Source organism: Acanthopagrus latus, chromosome 15, assembly GCF_904848185.1.
Source record: "Acanthopagrus latus isolate v.2019 chromosome 15, fAcaLat1.1, whole genome shotgun sequence".
Taxonomy (NCBI): domain Eukaryota; kingdom Metazoa; phylum Chordata; class Actinopteri; order Spariformes; family Sparidae; genus Acanthopagrus; species Acanthopagrus latus.
In genome coordinates, this window is record NC_051053.1 from 13,215,016 (window position 1) to 13,238,505 (window position 23,490).

Consider the following 23,490-nt stretch of genomic DNA (forward strand, 5'->3'; position numbering starts at 1 on the left):
ATTTTAAATTAGTGAAAGCAAGTATTGATTATAAGATATCACATGACAGATGACAGATGGTCCAGAGGAGAAGGAGAGGATCTTTGCGTACAGAAAAGGAGTAACACACTGTGAAAGTTAATGGAGAGGGAGAGATATGAAACAGGAAGGAATAACTTTGTGCAAGGATCAGTGTGGATAACCTTGAAGTAGCTCAGGTGGATATGACGTAAAAAAAAAATAGAAATAAAAGAGACACAAGTCTCTGGACTCACATCAGGGGGAATTCGTGCACCATCTTTGACTGTGTTGCCCTCGACGGTGATGTGGTAGACCTGCCCGTCTGTGTCAGTGAATACAAAATGCTCCCTGGCTGAGATGGCCTGGCTGGTCTCTGACTTGCTCTCTGCATCCTGCAAGAGACTGTGGTGGAAAAAACATGTCAGATTTTCTGCACTCTTTTTCTGAGATATATTTGTCTGGACGTTTTGGTATTCTGCTGCTGACAGTGACAAGGCCAACTGGTAGTAGTTGTATCCCAGTAGGTACTTGATGTGCTGGTGTCAGGGGGTACATGGAAAGACTGTAGACAAGCTTTTCACCCAAGTTAAAAAATATATATATTGTGCTATGTGCTGTGATTGAGTGTATAAAAACAAGTTAGAAGTGACAAGAAACATCGTTACAGAATAACATACAGAAAATATATGTGTATTCTCAGTCTGATGTTGGATTTATTCATGAGATCTGAAAAATTTCACACTCTGCTTTTGGGATTACTATCCTGGCAAGTGGCTTCCAATAACAACATTTATAATGCTGACCTTATGACTGAGGATTCAACGCTGCTCTGCTCTGCATCTGACACCGTCTGCCGAGCCATGGCCTCCCTCGCTGCCATCTGCTTCTTCTTTAGGCTCTTCAGGTTGTGGGATGGGGACCACTCCTGTTTCCACACACACACACAGGGTTGCCGTTACAGAGACTGATGCAGACCAAGAACCGGACAACATTAACTGGCAGAGTAGCAAAGCATTACAGTACAACAAGCACATAGAGACAAAGGGATCAGGAAAGTGATGTAGAGCCTCAGTTGAATGAAACTAAGACACACAGGGGAGCTGTTTTCCCCTGCCCTCCTTTCCAACTACAGGAGCACTGTGGCTGTAGGATGGCTGACTTGAAGTTGTAATCAATATGGAAATGAGACAGCAATATGTGGCTGGGGGAGCCAGCATGTATTATTAAGGTTACTGGCATTTTTATTCGCACTGTGCAGGATTTTTACAGCCACACTGTAAAGTTTGTCCACCATAACTCTTCTTTTATGAGCATTTCTCTGGCCTAATGAAGGCACTGTTCTTTGCTGAGCTTGGGGAAAATCTTCAGACTAATCTCTCAAATGGCCCCACACAAACAACAGAAGGGAAAGGGGTCAAAAAGTAGAAGAGACTATTAACAAAGGGAAGAGTCAACAATGGGTGTTATTACAGCAAATATTGTGCGTTTTGTTAAGTAAATATATAAATTGGAGATGTTATGAGCTGTGAATCCACATATGTATAATGAAACACAGCAGTGCAGAGGTTTTTTTTTTCTCGTGTTTCAGTAGTATGTAGATTTGGCTGTACCAGGGCAGTAACAGTGGGGAAGTTCTTAGCCATCTCCCGGAGAAGTGTCCCCGTCCTGATGTCCCACAGCTCCAGGGGTTTGTCTCTGAACACAACCACCAGGTACTGTCTGAGGATGGAAGTCACAAATACACACATTCAGTCTCAGTTTTTAAGGAAAATTATATATACATTCATTGTGCACCTTTATACAGACACTGTAGATGAATTACTATCTTTTAGCTATTTGACAACAAACAACAAATTGAATAAGAAACATGAATTTTCTTTACCGTATGACTTATTTAATATCAAGACATGTGGCCTGAAGTTGGCAGTCTAAATACCTCAGCTAACAAAATTTGGCCAAATAGGAGGCTGCCTTTTTCAAAAAGGTACCATGCAATTGCTCAACATCTACATTTTTAGCTGCTGTATTCGAGCACAACAGAGTTCAACAGTGCAAACACACTGCAGCCCCCGGCAGCTCTTCAGAGAGCTCCAGCATATGAAAGCCTGTTGCCCTCTCTCTTCCAGTAACTACAACCCTCAGGCCTTATGTTATAGGATTGCAATCTGTTGCAGCAAAGATGATATCCTGGTGGAGAAAAAGACTGATATGATGGTACTGTCCAGTAATTACATTTCAGCTAATTTTCCCCCATGTTGTGGTATGTGGAGTGAAGCACCTAATTTGCACCTCAAAGATCCAGTGTAGAGGATTTGGGATTGGCATTTGGAAAAATGGAACATAATAATAATTTGTTACCTTAGAATGAGCCTTCTTCATCTACACAGAGAGCGAGCAAGTCCCCAGGATGTGAAACAGGCTTTGAAGCCAACTTTCAGAGTGGCCTGACTGTGTAATTACAATGTCAGGTGATGCTCTGAGGCCCAAAAATACTTTTTCTCAAGGGCTTACATTGCAAGTGTCACATGTGTAATTCTTTTGAGCATCACAACCCCTGTGAAATTACCAGTTTGATGACTCAAATCATAATTTGAGACAATCGGTCTGGTAAAATTTGGTTAGGAATTAAAAAAAATTAAAAAAGGTAGCAGGCCCAGTCAGCAGAATCCTCTAGTATGCAGACTCTATGGGCCACATAATGCGCAAGATCCGGCTATCCAAGAAATCAGGGTTTTTTTGTTTAATGCACCACTGAGCAGTAACGTCAGTAGGGGTGGGCTCTCTTCCCCTTCGTCTTTTGCTAATAGCAGTCAGTGTGGCCCCAACTCACTTCTGGACAAATGCTTAATGCGCAACTGCTAAAATTACTTTTTAAAATTCAGTCAAAATGCTCAGCTATTGTAACAATAGCTCAATTGATAATGTCCTTAACACAGCAATATTTACATTAAAGCAACATTATGTAGAAATTGGAATTGTGTGCCATTCGGCACATTTGGTGATTTGTTGTCGTACATACAATCCCAGGTCGGTAAGAATTTGTTAGATGTAATGTAGGTGCTTACTACAAACAAATCTCATTGCATCATCACAATACAGAGACACACATACAGAGTGGCTGAGACTTATTCCACTCTAGAGAAGGCGACACTTGTTGCAATAAGCAATAGTGCCAAATTGCGAGTGTATCTTCAGTTACCCAAGGCTTCAGTTTCAAGTATAAAACATTAACCACCTATTCATATTCCACATGTATAAACAAGGCTAAGAATCCACAAGATGGCTTAGAAAAACATGGGGCTCTTACAATGTGAAACACATTGAGAGCAATTGCTTATACAAAAGACAGCTGCAATCTGATAACTTTGTGTATTGTTTAGCAAAAAAATGTGGGATGGTTATAAATGCACGCTCTTTTAACGATCTGAATATCACAGTCTAATTAAAAGATGGTGATGACGATAAATGCTTGAATAAAAAACTGATCTAGGTCAGATCTCTCTAGGTCTTTGTGCAGACTGTCACTGGTATTCAAGTCTGGCTATTACAACACCAATGACGGTTGGAGACAGAGAGAAATAAAGGTGAGATGGCTCCAGGCGGATGAGGTGAGGACATGCGTGGGTGTGAAATGGTGTATATGTAAATGTATAGTTCAAGTGCATGCATCTGTGTGATGTTTGTGGTATATGGTTTTGGAAAAACTCACTTGAGATGCGACACTTTAATCATCTCAATGGGTGGCTCATCGTTGCCTCGCTCGCCTCTGAACGCAAAGCATCTGCCTGAAAGACACAAAAGACATGGAGAGAGAGAGCGTGAGAGAGACAATGTGAGTGTGAGGGAGATGAGGCGATGATGGGAGGCAGAAGACGGTGTCTTTCCTTGCACCTGTGAAGAGAGTGATTCATCTCATTTCATTTTAGCGCTAGGGTGTCTTGGTTTCATCTGTTTCGCCAGAGTGGGATGAGCAGACTGCCGACAACTTCTTCTCACCACCTGCGCTGATCCCTGCTTTTCATTCACAACTTTTTTTTAGTGAAGCAGACATTATTCAGAGCATCAAGGTGCCCTTTTAAACAAAACAAGAATGCCCTTCAGCTGTGTGCTATCACATTTGCCAAAGGAAGTGCTGATCTGATTTTGCAGAGGACACTTAGGAAAGCTGGCCTGTTTAAAATGTAAAAGTCATAGAGGTGCCTGTGAGGGTTTGGGGGGGGTCTGGCTTCCAACAGTTGTGTTGAGACTGAGGTGTATCTGTACACCAGAGGAGACGAAATTACAAAGCATATGGCGTAGGAGAAACTTTGGAGACCTGTGGTGCACTGGAGCCTAATGAAGCCTTCTTCAGAATTTCCACTTTTGTTTTCTCAGCTATACTCAGCAGGAGGGGGTCGCATGATTGCCAAGTGTCAATGATGGTTTCTCACCCTGCAGATGATCAGCCTGCAGGCTCTAACGACATGTGTCAAACGCACAATCACGGAAACACACAGATAATGTTGATCAGTGGAGAGACACCTCAAAGTGCTGCGCAGACGACACCTGCCATGATGCATAATAAACGATAATGTAATTACATGTAATTATCATCTATACACATAATAAATATTTATACTCTGTGTGAAGCAAAGCAAACTGAGTCAACTCCAACTTCTCAACACTAACTTTCCACAGTCACTGCAGGACACTAAACGACAAAAAAATACACCCATCTGCTCTCACTGCTACAGAAACCAGGTATTACCACAACTGAGTAAAGCGAGCGAGGGAAGATGATTTTCATCCAAGGGTCTCAAAATCTTATCAGGAAGTGCTCAAGCTGTAAAGGCCACAGCTGTTCTCTTGGTGAATTAGTCCTACAGGCGCAGTGCAGAATCCTTAAAAGATTTTTTCTACAGGATTTTCCTATAAAACAATGTCCAGAAGAACGATCCCGCTCAATCATCTGTGATGCCCCAAAGGAAGTGTGTGGCAGAGTCTGTATTTTCCGCGATTCAGTAGAAAGATGGTTAATTGTTGAGTGTCATGTCGAGATCGACAAATACCGACACTTTGCGTTCCAACCCAAAGTGCTGTTTTGAGATGACCTGGTAAAAAACTACTCAATAAACCATGTTTCTCCAGAATCGCTTATTGCACCTCTGAATGATGTGTTAACAAACAGCAACCGACAAATCCTGCATAGTATGCTTTCGAATACAAAACTTGTTCTGCTGCTCTATTTGAGGACTTGTTATGCAAATAGTATGCTGACTTTTCCTGAATAAAAAAACAACAGAAACAAAATTGTTCAGATCTGCCTACTGTCTTCCTGAATCTGGTCCAGGATGTTAGTCTGGCAGCAACTGCAATGCTGGATGGTATGATTATCATTTACCATTATTTAACATAAAATAAAAGAAGAAAGAAAGAAATAGGGAAAAGAAAGTAATCACTGAAGTTGTTAAGAATTGAGTTATCATTTAATCATAATGTCTTGTTTGTTTTGTTACATGTTTAGTATTAACACCTCTAAAGAAATACATCTTGAGAGATGTTGAGAGACGTATTCTTCTGCTCTGATGTAGCTTAGTGAGCCGTTTCCCTTTTCTTCTCTTGTCATCTCGGCGCTATGCTAGGCTAAACACGTCCCAGGACTATTGTATCTCTGTACTGAATACACACAGATTAAATTGATATTGATCTTTTCCATCTAGCTCTTGGTAAGACAGCAAATAAAAAAAGCGTATTTCCCAAAATGCTGCGACCGTGGCAAACAAACACACACACAGTTGGGTGTGCTTCAGAGATGTATGACAGTGAGATCCCCAGGAGCTATATTTCCAGTCAAGGACACCTTTGAGGATTTCTTGTCACTTGAACTTGCAAGAAAAAACTGTTAAGTATATGTGCTGGGAAGTGTGAGGGACTGTAACCAAAGCTAATGCTGTGGACTGTTAACTTTGATGACTCTGGTGCTTAAGAAGGAGTCGTTTAAAAAGGGAACTACCCTCTATATTGTCTGGAATGAATTGAGGAGGAGGAGGAAATGAGGAAAAGTCTTTCAAACACAACCATTATAGTGACCGTAAGTTTTTAGCGAATTTCTAAAGCAGAGGACATCAAGTTTAAAACATATGAAACAGACCTACATGACAAAAACAGGCACAACTTGTAAAAATGAAAATTCCTCATTAATAATTCATATCAAAGATTGCCAAAATATTGTTCTCAAGGAGATATTTTCATGTAAATCTCATTTTCATTTGCTAAAAGAAAAGCTCCACTGAAACCTTTAAATATCTCCTCCTGACCACTTACTACTTTTCAACGTTCTTGAAAATGTAGCTCTGTAGACTCTCCAGCCCCTGGAGGAGGAAGAAGCACACAATGGTCACTGCCGGTGCAGTTATTCTATAGACCCGTCAGTTAACTCAGGCAGGGATATAAGTCGCACTGCAGGAAGGCGCGATGGGATCTAATTTTCCGAGCCAGCCACCCCTTGGCTCTACCTTAACACTGTTTAGTTTGGACCTAATTTGGAAGAGAGTGTAAGTATCCCCTGGAGGAGGACCAGAAGAGTCTCTTCAAAACTACAGAGACACTAAAAGAGAAAAAAGAGAGACTGAAACATCTATTTTCTTTGTTTTTTAAGGCTCCAGGAACCCTGAGCAAAACAGAAACCTTGAGAACAGAGGCCAATGTATAAGTCCTGGTAGCCCTCAGGTACAGATAATGTGTGTGTGTGTATGTGTGTGTGAGTGCAGGCTCACCAGTAGGAAGGTCGACATGCTGCAGCTCATTTCGCACCAGGCCCATGTTGTTTGGAGAAGAAGTGGCAAAGGAGAGGAAACTGGTGAGACTCACCCATTCAATCCCCCTGTGAAACGAGCACAAACCACAGTTTTTAGTTCAATTTATAACATTTCTATCTGATACTTGCAGAGTAGCTGTAAAGTATTCAGCTGCTAAGAAGTAATGTAAATGAGACACCTCAAACTTCTACAAATCCATTAAGAAACAGTGAAAACGTGCACATGAAATGAAGCCAGATATAAATATATTTTAGAAGCAGGCCCAGTTCGGGGAGCACAAACTCAGCTGTAATGAGATGGTAAATAGCCACATGATTAATTAGTCGATTTCCCCAGTAAATGTAAATGAGATGCTAAGCAGCCAGGCCTCCTTTGGCCCGGCTGCGTTGGGGCAAGGGATTCTCAGCTCATTTCTATAAAGCACCTCTGCTCTCACCACCACAGAAAATGCTCAGATTTTAAAATAAACAGCGCAGCAGCGCTCCACATGTGTCTGTGCAGGAGGAGAGAAGACCAGATGGAGGTGTTTTCAAGACAAAGCCCTGATCTGATGGCTCTGCTCTGAAATGAATGTGTGGTTGAATGGCTATTGTATGACTGTGTTGTTAATGTATTTTTTTTCATGTTTGTCTTTTGTGCTCTACTACAATAGCATCTATTCATATTGCTGCCATCATTAAGATACACCTTTAATTTGAAATTTACATGGAATTTCTGTGTCACCATTTCCATCCATGACCGACTCCATTTTAAAAAGGTTTTTTTTTTAATTAGAATTGACTAATTTCCAATTAAATGTCTGGAACCACTAACCTTCCACTCAAGAGTTCAGTAATAAAAGTGTCAAATCATATTTTAGTTGCTTTTTGTGAGTTGATTGCATTAAATGGGCATATGATATCATCTCATATTGATCACAGGCCCCTTCATCGAATCAAATTGAAATCGTATCATGGCAGGGTCTGTGATATCGGCAAATATCGTATCGTCATCCAAAGAATTGATATAATATTGTATCAAGATGAAACTTGCAATCTACACCGCTAATGAATAGACAGCTGTTGAGTATCAGGACCGTTGAGCAAATTCGCGGTGACAAACAGGCTGCAGAAAGAAAGCAGGCAGAGCAAAACCCCCGCTATTCCCTCACTTTCATCCGTTTGACAGGCAGAGGGGGCTACGGATATTTCAGTAACTTGTGCTTACGTTACATCTCATTAAAGTTTGTTGGAGTTTTGCATGTGTGGACACCAACTTCTCTCATTAAAGAAAGAATGGCTCTGCTTGAACGGATGGTGTTAGCTCCCAATCAATCTCTTAACAGCATTAATTGATTCAATCTCGTGCTTAATTAATCCTGGTGAAATAGTTCTGCTGCTCATTAGAGAATACTAACTAATGAAGCACAGCCTGCTCTTTGTTGGTGTTTGGCTGTTGCATTGTGGGGTGCTCCGAAGGTGGTGCAGCGTTCTGAAATCATCCACTTTTAGTGTGGCCTGGCACAAAGACAGTAATTAAGCAATATATTCTGAGGAAGCACAGCAGGACAACAGAGTTAAAGTGTCACAAAACTGCACTGAAACAAAGCTCGATCTAAGGAAGCATTTATTGCGTCCATATCAAGTTAATGACCAACAAAAAATGTGATATATTAGAATATTCATAAATACTAAATGCAGTTCTGTTGCAAACATGCAACTTGATATGTGATGTTACTTAAGGCAAATAAGTGGTAAGCAGTCTGGTTCAGTTGAGTTTGTTAAACATAAAAATGGTTATTTGTGCCTTTACATTATGAAAAGCTGCATATGATACCAAAAGAACCACTCCATGCCATCCTGTTTTCTCTTTTTCTTCTCAAAAGTTAAGACCATTCACTAATGTTGTTTTCTTACTGTTGGAAAAAATGGAGAGTGCCGTCCATGGTGAAACACAAAACAGATCTCATGTGTAGGTACGGTTACCACGGATTGCAGATGGATTCAAAGAGTACAACTATACCAAAAGTAAGGAATCCTCTACAAAAAAAACATTAAGCAGTCTGCTTTAAAAGGAATATGATTAAAAAGTGAATCCATTTTGTAGAAGTATGCGAGTAGAATAAACAAAATCACTTTCTCAGTCGATATACAGACACAGATGTAATTTGCTTTTTCATTCCTGGTTTGAACAGGAGGAAGAAGCTTCTTAATATAGAATACTTCCCTCCTGTGAGTGGCCCCTTTGATGTGTTATTGACAGGATCATTAATTAGCTACTTAAACTTGAGGGAATTATGTCATCCTTTGAGTTTAAAAGAAGCCTGAACGTTTGGCTCCATTTCTAACATAAAAAATGAGTTATTCATTCCAAGTGACAATGGAAAGTGATCTTCATCTTCATATTTCACCCAAAATACAACAGACCTTTTTCCTAGACATTTTGGTTCACCACTCCCCACGCACTGCCTAGGTTCTTCTACATAGTGTACTATATAGTGAGGTGAAAAGAAAAAACACTTTTGGACAGCACCCAGGTCTTTTGTTTTCCCCTCCCGTGCAACGCATGATGATATGTAATGCTACATTAGTGACCATCGGTTGCACACTACTTTTCTCGATGCATTGTGGGATACTTCTAGCCAACTATACAGGGAGTAATAATTCCCATGCACTCGTTAATGCTATTTGTAACATCTGCGTTTTTCCGGCTATAACAAGTTGAAACGTCCACTGTGAGACAGTAGCATGAAGTACAAACTGTGTTTCTGCTTTTGTCTTTTTGTGGAGGTCATTAACAAGTGATTTACATATTTTACCATATTGTGCACTTTTTGCAATCTACATGCACAAAGAGTCCCTTTGTTGGTTTATTCCACACACAACATCTACTGCATCTGTCTACCCTGAAAGAGGGATACCATTTCTCCTGTTCCTATAGGGGTGTTTTGGTTTTTCCATATTCAAATTGAGGGTCCGAGGATAGAGGGTGTTGTATACTGTTAATAATGTAAGGCCCTCTTAGAGAAATTGTGATTTGTCTTATTGGGTGGTATAATTTGACTTGACTTAACTTTAAAATGTCTTGCAAATTGGCAGACGGCATATTTGTGACTGTGTAATGCACAAATACACTGCTACACTGACTGTATAAAAGTTACATCAGCTGCTATGGGTAGATATGTAACATCCGCACCACTAATCTTACACGCCGTCGCCTTCTGTCTACCACAAACACACCGCACATACAGAGTAAATATAGGCCTTGTAAGACCATTTACTGGCTTGTCGTGATGAATTGATTTGCACGGTACACGAAGCTGGTCCCATTTTTTCGAGCAAATCTGAGCTCCCCCTGCGTTCACCCACACTTCAGGAAACAAACTCACAATTCAGTTACTTGTTGGAATAAACGCACCAAAGCCGCTCTGCAGTATTTGTGTCAGCTCCTGGAGACTGTGTGGTGTTTTTTTTTAGATAAGCTATGGCTTGATCACATAGTTTGCAGTGCCAGGATGTTTCTGTCACCTTCCCCACTGTACATACCTGATAATTTATTTATGGATTTCATTTTTTCATTTGCCAGCAATAGCAATGCAAGTTCTACCACCTCGATGTTAAGAATAAAATGTGGTGAAAAACCCAGATCTTTGATTTTGCTCGTTGCAGTCTTTCTTACTTGAAGCCAAGAGTGCCATTCTCAGCTAAAGCACTCTTAAAACATACGCAGATACTCCCATAAAGCATAGCTGAATAATTCATTCTCTCCACCTCACAAGAGCTGACATAGCACTCCAATTATCTGATTGCCAATTGCCTCGATAATTCTAATGAGCCTGAAAACAATCAACAGATAATCAATCCAACTCCAGCTGACTGACCAGCCACTGGGGATCATCTAACGTGTCATTTCACAGCTATTTTACACAATGAATGCACCAGTGGCAACTGAACTGCTGAGCCTGGAAATACTCTGCCTTGTTTTACAATGTCCAGCACACAGACACAAACATCTTACCTGACTTCACAAGAGTGGACACTGAGTTCTTTGTGCAGAAGACCACTGGTAAGGTTATAGACCAGTACAGAGCCGTTACTGGTGCCTGAGAAGAGGAGACAGAGGAAATGTTAGAGACAGACTTAAACAGAGAGGTCACAAGTGATATTGTCACTTATCTTATCAGCATCTACCCTCCAGCAGGATCAGAGAGACAGTGTGTCAGCGTGACACCCCTGTGTGTTCCCTGTCACAGCAGTGGATGTGGATATAGGCAGCACATCAAACCATGTGTCACTCAACTCACAGCACTCTTTCATATGCTGCTGGGAAAATAGCAAAACAACTGCATCCTTCCCCAAACTCCACACGATTAAATACTGCAGGTGACATTTGACACTGATATCAGAAACTCTGAGGCGGTTTGCCAAAGACAAAGTGGTATTTTTCCAACATTTGTTCACACTGTAATAGAGACAAATATCAAGTTAAAAGTTATTTTTGATGTCTACCATTTAGGGAAAGTTTCTCACTCTTAAAATCAACTTACTAAGTTGTGACACATTGATCTTGGCTGATACTGATGTTAATAACAATTTGGCTGATAAACGAAAGTGAATGCCATCTAATACATTGCTAGGCCAGTGTCAGTCAACAAGGCAAATATTAGTCGGTTCCAATGTTACGCTGGTAATCGAGGCATTCCCAATGTCAGATGAATATATTGACATTTCCTCCTGAAACGCTTTGTTTTGGGATGCTTGGGATGGTTTAAAATACACAGAAAAGTTTAACATTTCAGTGGAGTGATGAAATTTTATTATTAAACTGTAAATGTGTTGGCCTTACATATCTTTATCACAGGTGCTTGGGCTGACATATAAAGAAATCGGAATATTTCTATTTCTATATAAGGGCATTGTTTCTAATTTCTACTTTTATATTTCAACAAAAAAAGAAAAAAGGACATTCCCTACATTTTCAGCTTTGAATCCAGGCCAACATCTTATATACTAGTTTCTACTATATTTGCATGAGATGATCAAAACAGCCTATACATGATTTTATAGAACGCCATGGGCTGATTCTGCATTGATGGGGAAAAACAGGCAGTTGTAAAAGGCACAGAACAATTGAGGTTATACCCTCAGCAACAAAGCTGAAAGACACAGCAATTAAAATAATTACTCAATTCCAGAGGATGGCAGAATAAACATAAAACTCTGCAGCTGATGTGAAAGCAAATCAAAAGTCCATTCTCGTAATGTTTGGAGAGTGTTTAACAAAGATTGGACGATTTTATTTTATTTTTGTGGTGAACATGGACAGGTGCAGGAGCACATTTAGTTCTACAATTATTCAAGTGTGTGATGGAGCTGAGCTGCTGTGCCCAGTCCCTTTGGAAATGACTGCTCAGTCTGCACTGGGCTTCAGCAGGACAACCACATGCTGACACAACATCTGGAGGTGGCGATAGGCAGTGCCACATCAGCATCTGTTTGTGTGTGTGTGTGTGTATGTTCCCCTACTGCTCCCCGTGTAGCTGATAGATGGCATGTAGGGTGAAACCGTAGGATGTTTCAGCAGGAAGTCGGGCAATCAGGAAGTGGGTGGATGGAGATAAACGGATCCCCGAGTCACCTCACAGCCAAGGTTTGTTTACTTTAATCAAGATCCTGCCCCTCCATATGGCCCAGTGAGGCGAGAGATGAAAATTGCTGAAAAGACTTGATTTTCATTCTGGGACAGACACTTTCATTACGACAGCAAACAGAAATTGGCCTCTTGGTGCACAACACAGGACATAACAATCAAAAGCCACCTTTACGTTAGTTTGTCTTCAGACAGACAGATCAAAAATATCCAGTTTATGGTTGGCATTGTGGATGCTGCTCAGTGTTGTCTGTTGTTCACTTGTCCCACCTTTTTCCATGATGAAAACAAAATAGTAACCCGTCACTTTGATGCTTTAACTTGCGTTAAGTTTTTTTTTATTTTTTTATTTTTCTACTGTTTTCAGTCAGCCAAATCTGCTTCATTACAAAGCAAGCTTAACAATGCATTTACTTCTCATTTTCTATTTCATCTTCACTTCTGCTTATCAACCTGACTGCAGCAGCTGACCTTTGTTTTCAGGTGTTTATGTTCTGTAATGTCGACTGCTGTTGGGGTAGATAACCACTGCACGAGTAATGCAAACAAACACAAATGTTCCTGCCCTCATTTCACTGTTGATGTATAGACCATTAAACAATTACCACGGCTGATCAAAATCTCTCTGATGTGACTCAGGCGCAAATGTTCAGATGAAGTTCTGTTTCAAAGTTTTAGTTATCTTGAATTTAGCTTTTAGCTTGAGTAAACTTGTGGATTTCTCTAGGTGTGAACACTGTTGGAAATATTTTGGATAATGTAAGATCACAGTGTGACAAAATGTAACGAAGGTCAAGTCATTTTTAGAAATCTAAATCCAGAATTCTTACAAATTATACTTTTAAATGTAAAAATGTCAAGTATCTGTTTTACAGGGAGTTTTAAGTTGGAATTATTCAAGGTTTGGCACATCAAGAGTTTCTTTGGGTTAACTGCAGGGTTGAAGGAAGTCACTGCCTGTGTAAGAAATGTATTAGTTAATCTAAGAGATGCCAGTAGATGAATTTTGAGTCTGTTTCCAGTCTTTTACGCTGAGCTAAGCTTACTGACCCTTGGGTGTAAATTCACACTTGCTGTTTAGAAATGAGATTGGATTCAATCTTCTCACCTACCTCTCACCAAAGTGTTTCTAACTTTCCAGTTTCCTAAAATGTTACAGTAGCCCTTTAAGTTTGGTCAACACCAGCAACATACTTTAACAAACATGCTTGAAAGACAGGCTTGAAACATGGCTAATCTTCCACGGCACAGGATTATTTGATTGTCTCTATTATCTATTCAAAATTCAACCACTTAAGGCTCTGTTGTTTTGTATGTCTGTAGTACTCACTCAATGATAGTAAAACACTTCTGAAACTAATAACATGAGTTTTGCATATTTCCCACACATGCAGTCTGATTTCATCTCATAGTCCCTGATTAATTGATTAATTGTCTTGATAAATTGCTTTTTAAAGAAGCAGCAATCCTTCTCTAAATAAATGGAATCTTTTACTTGGATCATTTGGTACATTAAAGTTAAATTTGATAGGAATCCAGAATATGTTCCAACACTAAGTGCAGCTGATGACTGAGCTGGACTGTCCTCCGATGAACCCAACTCTCCAAATAACTGTAGGAGGGGAGAACATGAGGTGAACTCTTTGAGGAGATGCTTTTCAGGACTGAAAACCCAATTTATATTCTTTTTGACAGACCGCTGGAGCTGAGAATGAGAATCAGGCCATCTGATAATTGTTTTGCTTTTCGGAGGCGCATGCCTCAGTGGCTGCCTTCATATCAGGACATGAATGTTTATTTCTCACATTATGCAACTGACACATCTATGTTTTTGCTGTGGTGATAGTTTATTCTACTCTTAATGCAGTTTCACTTTGAAGATCTAAACAATGCAGCAAAGAATAGCTGTCGGGCAAGCACAGATATATGAATTAGGCACGCCACCATCAAATGGATTAGAAATGGATGTCAGCTTCTCAGTGTTTGTGTACATGTCACTGAAAAGGAAGGCTCTGGGCCTGGGACCTATCTGTAATGGAGCTGTCAAGTCTCACGCAGATTACAGCTTTTTAGACAGGACACCAGGAAGCCTTGCTTCTGGGTAGTGAGGTCGGCTGCACAGCTTTTGCAGCCCTTCCTTTAAAAGCAAAGACCAAGAAAGACTGGCAGAGGGGAAAAGTAAGAAATGGAAATGGCACAAACAGAGGCAGGAATCCCTGCCTTCTGTCTCACTGTAATGAACTGTGGATGGCAATTTCATCCTTGAGTGCTTTCGAGCCATCAGCAGCGAGCTCATCTTTTGCTTTATTTGCATCTAGTGCAAGGTGAAAAAACTTGGTTTCCCTTGGCACTTCCTCTCACTGGTGTCGCATCACTGAGACTCAACGAGTCCCCCTTATGACTCAGCTAATGCAGACTGCAACAGAGGCCAAGAAAGAGACTGAGCTGTATCTGCCAAGGACTCATCCACAGATCGCTCTGGATTTAGTGATCAGGTGTATTCTCTGGCTCATGGTAAACAGGAGAGGTGACAGATGCCAACACCTGCCAGAACACCTTGTCGCAGCACCAATCTCGACATCTTTACTGAAGAATGTTTTCAATTTATAAAGCATGACAGTGAGGCCAACCTCTACCTTTTTGCACTTTTTGTACTGCTATCTTTATGTAATTTAATGTATTGTTCCTATCCACGGTACCAATTGAATCATATCACACCAGTTTTAGATTATCTCATTGGCTTCTAATTCACATCAGATCAGACTTTCAGGTGATTCTGGTGACTTTCAAAATTCTAAACAGACTTCATACCTGTCTGACCTTATATCCCACCTCTTGCATTACGCTCTTAGAATACAGGATTCTTGCCTGTCCCCAGAGTGTAAATGAAGTCAGCTGGCTGCAGGGCCTTTTCCTATCATGCCCCACTCCTGTAGCTCAGACTCCCTCCTGACATCTGACAATCTGACTCTACTGAGGCCTTTACACCCAGACTTTAAACTAATTTCCTTGCCTTTACTTTTAATCAATCCTTATTCTTCGATTAGCTCAGCCCTTGCAACTTTTATTATTACCTTTTTGGTGGGTTGGTTGCAGTCTTTTGAATCAGTTCCCCCTATAGTTCACGTTTGTCCTGCTGACGAAAATACAACTTCTTATAAATACTGCATGCCTCTGACTTCTGATGTTGTCTCTGCTTCCCTCAAGCTGCAAGCTGTGTACGTCTCTCTCCCTCCTCTTTCTTCTCTGTCTATTTACCCCTCTCTGCTTTACCATCAACTGTCTAGGAATCGCTCTTTCTGCAGGTTGCCTAACTGCATCCGATATGAGTGAGCAGCAGTGACAACGTCAGCTGATCACATTGTTCCCTATTGGTTTCTGATCCTTGTGGTAAAAAACACGACGTGGTCGATATACATGATGATTCAAGAAGTTGAAATGAGGAGTAATCTCAACAATACTGTCTCCTTTTACTTCAAAAGCACCAAATAAGTTGGCAGCTGGCTGGAGGGCAAGTGCCATGGAGCTGAAAGTTTCCGGCCAAAAAACACTCCATCTCTACTTGCCGTTGGCTATATTGTATTTGCTTTCAAGAGAAGAGATATCTTAATATTGCACATTTTCCAATTTGATATCCAGTGAACAGCTGATTGCATATTTAACAGATTCAGTATGAACAGCACTTGCATGCCAGTTATGGATCATTGCTCACACCTGTTCGACAATCTTCTTAAATCTGTAATTTTTACATCTTTAACTCAAAATCTGTATGCATATTCATTCATTGCTGATGATCGTGTGTAACCTGTCCTCATGTGGCCCGCCAGCTCAGTCATCCTCATGGCTCCACATTCTTCATTCTTAATCTACTTATATCATATTTTGTCAGTGTAATCTGTATTGACTGCCCATCCTTCTTCCGTGGCTCTTCCTGCTTTTTCTATTTTTTTCCCTGCTATAAGGGATTTATTTTCTCTTACTTGAATCGAGGGTCTAACGAAAAAGTTGTACACTGTGCACACTGTAAAGCCAACTGAGGCAGTGTGATTTGTGATTTTGGGCTATATAATTAAAATCTACTTGACTTGACTAGCTGTGCTAATCTAAGAGACTGGCTATAAATGAAATATACTTGCCTCAAGATACCATTTTAATTAAACATATGTCAACTTTTGAATCACCTTGGATATTGCCTCCACCTTTCCATAGAGAAATGTCCTCCATCTAAATCCCCAATGTAATTATCTAGTCCCCCAAACTTACTATTCACAAGCCAGTTCAGGGGAAAGTGGAACAAAAGGCATATTTCAATAATTTTCGCAGCTAGAGACCGTTTAACTACTTGACTCTGCAATATAACTATAGGGACCAGACAAATGGTGTACAGAGACAACTCGCCTTATTCTAGTTTTAGATTCAGAACGCCGCTGGGAACCAGCTGTGCCGAGTCAACCCCACACCATCTGTGGTGGGATCGGCTCTTACTGCATCCCCTCCAGAATTCACAAACTAAGTGAAAAAAGATTAGAGGTCTCTGGCTGAAAAGTGACTCTGAGATTGCTGCATTTGGGAGACTGGTGTTGGTAGTACTTTTGGTAGCGATGCCCTTCCACTCTGAAAAAACATACCCAAGATAAAGTAAGTAACAGATGGAGAACATCAGTGGTAGTCCCTTTCGGCCTTTTAGAACTATTGCAGTCATTAAGTAATAATGTGCCGTGAACTTAAGAGATCTCTGTGCCCCACCATTGTGGACGTGATGTACATATCAGAGAGACAAAGAGAGCGGGTGAAAATGGTTGTAAGTCATGTAGGTTGAAGGTGTTATTATTCATCTGCCTGTCTGTGGGTCTGAGGGAGGCAATGTGTCTTTGAGGTATGATTAATTTATGTGGGCTATGTCAGGGGACTGAGTGTAGCCTATTTTTCAGCCTGACAACTAAACTGAAGGTTTGCCACGTTGGGGAGAGAACAGCAGCACGCCTGGGCCCTAAATGGAATTTGGTGCACAGCCAGGAGTGCGCGCGCACACACACACACACACACACACACACACACACACACACACACACACACACACACACACACACACACACACACACACACACACACACACACACACACACACACACACACACACACACACACACACACACACACACACACACAAAGCAGCAGATGTGCAAAAACAGAGTCACATTAAACACGTGATTCTGCTCTTAATTTCCAATTTAAATTGAGACTTTCATAACGGTATACATCATTACTGTGGGGAAGATAAGAGAAATGCTTTTGAAGAAAATTGCTATGCTGATCTAAAACAAATAAATCCAAACTTTTGCTGCCTCTCCCTCTCTCCCTCTCTCTCTCTCTCTCTCCCTCCTAGCAGCTGTCCCGGGGGAGTAATAATCGAGGCTGATATTTCAGTTTAACTCTATGCCTTCTGCATCATTTGCTGAGACTGCATAGTCAGACTTGGTGGACTGCTACTTGCTCAGTTTGTGCCCCAATGAGTCAAATTCACAGCAATGATTTGAATATTCAGACATAGCCTTTTTAATTCAAAGATGATGATTCCCAAAGTGTCAGGAGGGTTCAGCAAAAGTGTCAGCAAATCCAAGAACATTTTGCAACTCGGAAGTAGTTCACTTTAGGTTGACTACAAAGAGCCAGACAACGTTTAAAGCTAAATTTGAATTTAACCTTCTTCAAGTAAAACTGGGAATTGCTGATGCGGATGTTTTGAACAGATAAATTTACACTGACAGATACCTCAGGCAGAGCAAATGAATGAACGTATGTGATAAATGTGTTGCTGTTCTGAAGTAAACACCTGCTTGATTTAATGCTTCATATCAGTCGCTGTTAATTTCCTGTTTTGAGATGAAACAGTGTATGAGGTCTTGCTCTGCTGCTAGTTATCATCGGTGCTTATTATTATGTCTTATTTTTTGGACCCAAACCACAAAGGCACGCTGATAAAAGGGGTCTGGATGTGCAAGCAATTAAAATGTGTTGCTGCAGCTGCATAATCATTCAGCCCTATGCCCTCCTGTCTTACTGGATGTTTTGTGCTGTCATCACTGGGCAGCAACATTTCATCAATCAAACTGGACACGCTTTTTCTTCTCAACACTCAAATCTGTAGTCGTTACAGTGAAGACATGATGAATGATAGTGACTGAGAAAGGGTTCATTTGGACAACTACAGCCTTAAAAAAACAGATACTGTATACCCATGACAGATGACAGAACTATACCACACAGTTAGAACAAGGTCTGGCCACTAGTATTGACAGTTGAAATATTTTTAAAAGTAGCTTATTCAGTTTTTTTACTTTTCCCATGGGCTGAGGACCAAATGGAACTGATAGAACACATCATATCTACTGAAACTAGAACGATTGCAAGTTGTCCTTGTTCAACAATAATTGTCTGGAACTGCAGACAAATTCAGATTTCACATTTGCAATCCACTCTGCAATCTTTAGATATAATAACCATTATTCTAAATAAGCTGCAGCAAACAGTGTTCATGAAACATTTACTAATGTTTTCTATGACAGAGAAAAGTCACAACAACACAAGAGCAGTTCATTTATTATTGATTTTCTGGCTTGAACTGGTATTAATCGGAAAGAGTGTGAAATCACAGTGAAACAAAACAACATGTGGGAGAAAAAATGCTTTTTTTTAGTTTTTTGAAATCCCAATCCTTTCCCTACTCTTCTCAGACTTTTGCAAGCCCCTGCATGTGTGTGTGTGTGTGTGTGTGTCAGTGCTGCATTATTACCCACCTACAGCCAGCAGGGGTTGGTAGTGGTTGATGTTTTTGGTGGTAAGAGGTGGACACATGCGGATAGCAAACGGCGGCAGCGGCAGTCCAGACAGCAGGCCAGTCAGCAGGAACTTCAACTGGACCTCTTGCTGGTTGGAGGATGGTGGAGGAGCCTCACCTGGAATCAAGGTCTGACCTACAGATGAAACCACAACATTATCCACTTAATTAGTGGAGCAATCAATAAACACTAACACTAAACACTAACAGTAAATATAGTTTTTTTTAACAGCAGAAGAAGTGTCTATTGAATTTTGTTCTTTCTATTGTTTGTGATCTGAGGAAGCAGAGTGAGGAGTGCCATCATCTTCACACAGCGCATACAATCTGCAGTAAATCAACATTTCAACTCGACATCTGCTTACTACCGTACAAAGAAACAATTAAACCGATTGAGGCTCCAATTCGGAACATTCCATGAGGTTGTTTTTCCCCCCATTCCTTTAATGAAGTGAAAGTGTTGATATAACTGTGCCCAATGTAAAATTTAGCTGTTTATTAAAATTAGTCAAGCAGATCCAATTTAGATGATATTTTTTTGGCAGCTCAAAATAAAGCCTGCACCACAATTTTACTTTAATGGCTCCCCATAACTTTTACCATGTTTGACAGAGTATCTATGAAGAGAGAATTTTCAGTCTTTAAATGTTTGGGGAGAAAGGTTTGGACAGGATTTAGATAGCTACTTTCAAGCAACCATCCGCTTGGATATTTCATTAAAACTGCTGGCAGCAGTGAATGTGCCCCTGCCAGTGATTCACTTGCATGAAAAATGTGCATTAGGAACAGGTCACAGCATTTCAATGATTAGATTGTGAGTTATAAACAAAGACAACAGACAAACTTAAACACAAGCAAAGGAATTCAAATGTGAGACACAAACTAATAAACTACCAACTGAAGCTACCCAATGTGCCGACAACAACAACATCAACTATTGAACAGCAACATAGCTCCTTCCACAGCTCCAGATGAGGCTGCATATATATGAGACAGACACGTGTGTCCTAATTTTGTGCAGGTGCAAGTTCTGTGGCACCTATGTCCTCATATTATAGACTAGAGATGCAGGGTATGGATTTTTTTCAGCCAACAGTATGAATAGTGCCATCTACCGCATCGGGGGAATCGACGCTGTGCTCGTTAAGGAGTAACTAACCACCAAAACCACTTTTATTTAGCTGAAAACAATGTACCTGGTTATCGTAAAGTTGTTGATTGATTCAGGTCCATATCTTGACATTTAGAGCAAAGTATTTGAATTCGACAGATTGTCTCATAAATATGCATAGCGTCTACACTTTACAGGTTGAAACCTGGCTACTGCTGTGAGCGGATTGCAGTGGACCAGGAAGTCCCAGCGTCAGTATGTATAGTATATTGGTGTGTGTGTGTATTGTGTGTGTATGTAAGTACTTGTGGTGGTGGTGAGGGGCTGGAGGAGACGATGGCAGCTGCAGGGGGCAGAGACACTTAAGCAAAACCTCTGGGGTTTAGTAACTCTTTAAGTCAATGAGAGCAATTTGGCTAACTGTTATCTGCTCTACTTATTGGCAATAAAATAAAAATAATTGGAAATTCAGCATAGTTGACTATTCAGGAGAGATCAAGAAGATTCAGAGACACCGATGGCTTACGTTGAGATCTTTTTTGAAACAAGATCTTGGAGGAGAAAATACCATCACGTCTGTCCACTGACTTTTGTCATGATAATCCTCCCAAGTCTTCCCCAATGTCCAAATTATATCTTACAGTTTCAGGAGACAGCGCTTCCATACATGGTTATCTGTTTAATAACATAGCAACTGAAGTGATGCAGAGTCTTTCCCCTCTAGCCAGAGGACTAAGAGGTAAAATATGTCAGATACACTTCTACAGTCTGCTAACACAGATAGATCGAAGGCCTCCTTATGAGATTGGTCAAAAATCTGTATCTAGGCTGCAGAGACTATGAGAGGATTGCTTGTAGAGCAGTCATCACTATCATTATCAAGACTTTAACGTCTGTACAAGACACATATGACAACAAATAATATGCATTCCTTTTTTCTACACATATTCACTCATTGACAAATACATTTTCTTTAATAATAATAATTTTCTTTAATAACAGTTTTTTTACAGATCGAGTCCAAATCTGTTCTTTGATTGAAGTGGAAAAGCTAACAAAATCTGACTGCAGCTGAAGCCAAATGAGAGCAAAAACAACAGTGTTGGTGTCATAAACCTGTGGCCTCAATTTTTCAAGTTGGGCAGCTTTCATAATCTGAGGGATTCAGTTGAGCTGAGACAATTAAGCCACAGAACCATGTTTTCTCTATATGCTTCATTCAGTTAAATCTGCTATGCTGATTTCTAATACCGGCCAGTCACAGAATTTAACTCCTGCTCCAAACACACCCTCACTTTACTGAGGCATGGGTTTTTGATGGCAATGTCCCAATCAGACGGTTAATGACAACGTTTTATACGTTCTAAATGGCCGATTGTCTCCTCTTGCGTATTTGCTGCATAGCTATAGGACATTCTCTGAGGGCGCAACAACCTTGAAGTTATAATTGGCTCTTGTTGAAAAATCCATTTGGTTTTCATTTCATGCACCATAATAACCTTCTTTGCACTGGAAATTTAATGTCTCTCTAAACAGGCATCGGTGCAGTTCATTGAAGATGTAATAAAATGAGATGAAGATGTGAGTCCAAACAAACCAATACATCAATAAAAACAAACCATATATGCACTATATTGCCATGTACAGCAAATAAAAATATACACCACAGGCAAATACACCATTATGCTTATCTGTTTCTATAACTGCAACAGCCGGGGCTTACGCTAGAAGTGGGTGGTGCTTCATCAGAAAGTGGGTGGGACTAAACAGAGTTTTTTCATTTAAGCCTATAATTGATGTGGACTGATCATAAGTTTCTATATTTATTATTTATAAGAAAACTGTTTACTTAACAGCCTCAGAATTGAGCTTCACCTCAATGTTTATCACAGGGTATGAGAACTATTTACAAAAAGTACATTTTTATGCAGTACTCATTTTTGAAATCTAACCAATGTTTTTTTTTTTCCTTAATCACGAAATATAGATATTGACACACTGTACTCAGATGAAACTTAAGTACTTTATCTGTGCCAGTTACTCAAGGTACCAACTGAGTGGTCACTTGACCCGAATGATTTTCTAGCCCTATAGTCAGTTTGCCTTTGACTGACTGATTCTCTTCTTATGTCAGCCAATCAGCATCAAACTTCAGCAACCTGCAGGCCAGTGACATTCACTCTTAACAAGAGCTTTAGGAAGCAACTGTCAGATAGAGCTGTTGCTCCAGGCAGGAGTTTGCTCTAATCTGTGTGTGTGTGTGTCTGTGAATAGACAGCAGCAAAATCCTCCTCTGTTATGCCTGCATAACTACTGCTGCCCCATCTCCCCAAGGCCTTCCGCTCACTGGCAGCTCAACTCTGACAAACGTTTAAAAAACAAAACAAAAAAAAGAAAACAACGAAACCAAAAAAATAACCTAATAAATAAATAAAAATAGTCCTGCGTCTCATTACTATTCTATACCCACATTCAATTTTTGATAGGCAGCTCTGTTCCAAATCAGCAGGGACCAGAGAGAGCGAGATGGAAACACATCATAAGCAAAAGGATGAGATTGTATAGAGACAAAAGTGACAGAGAGGAAGGGCCAAGCACCCGTGGGAGTCTTCGTGCAGAGCAGCACCGACTGGGGAGTAACGGTGGCCTGTGAAGTGTGAGGAGGAGTAACACATTAAAGCAGAAAGTGGAGGGGATGCCTGAGGCCCACACTACTAACTGAGGTACAATAAAAGGTACAAGGAAGCCTGATGCAAACAAACACGGAGATATGTAACCACATTCACACACCAAAATTGTTAATGATGTCGACGAACAGCAAATATCGCACAACTCTCGGCCACACTGACAGATTGTACTGAAAGTCAAGTGTCTCTGTTGTGTTTTTGTCACTTATCTCCATATATGTATCTAAGGTTCTTTCCTCTGCTGTCTAGCTGTGCCAGGGGTTTGACATACCAAGAGGGACCTCATGGTGCATTCAGAGGCAACTCTTAAACTCTGGAAATCTTCATCGCTTCCATACGGCAAAGCATATGTGGGTCAACAGCGATGTCATGGTGTGTTCCAGTGCGCCTCACAAAAATGTAAATGATAGATGTCAGGGCATAAAAGGT

General features: G+C 40.5%; 1 protein-coding gene across 1 annotated transcript in view; it reads right to left on the reverse strand.

Annotated features, from left to right (window-relative positions):
- wdr11 (WD repeat domain 11) overlaps nt 1-23,490 on the reverse strand; it is a 56,702-nt gene that overhangs the window by 16,539 nt on the left and 16,673 nt on the right. Inside the window, exons 10-16 of the mRNA XM_037124388.1 lie at nt 19,223-19,399; nt 10,794-10,878; nt 6,756-6,862; nt 3,710-3,785; nt 1,611-1,719; nt 804-925; nt 255-402 (exon numbers count right to left, since the gene is read on the reverse strand). Coding sequence (XP_036980283.1) covers nt 255-402; nt 804-925; nt 1,611-1,719; nt 3,710-3,785; nt 6,756-6,862; nt 10,794-10,878; nt 19,223-19,399 — 824 coding nt within the window. The remainder of the gene's footprint in view (nt 1-254; nt 403-803; nt 926-1,610; nt 1,720-3,709; nt 3,786-6,755; nt 6,863-10,793; nt 10,879-19,222; nt 19,400-23,490) is intronic.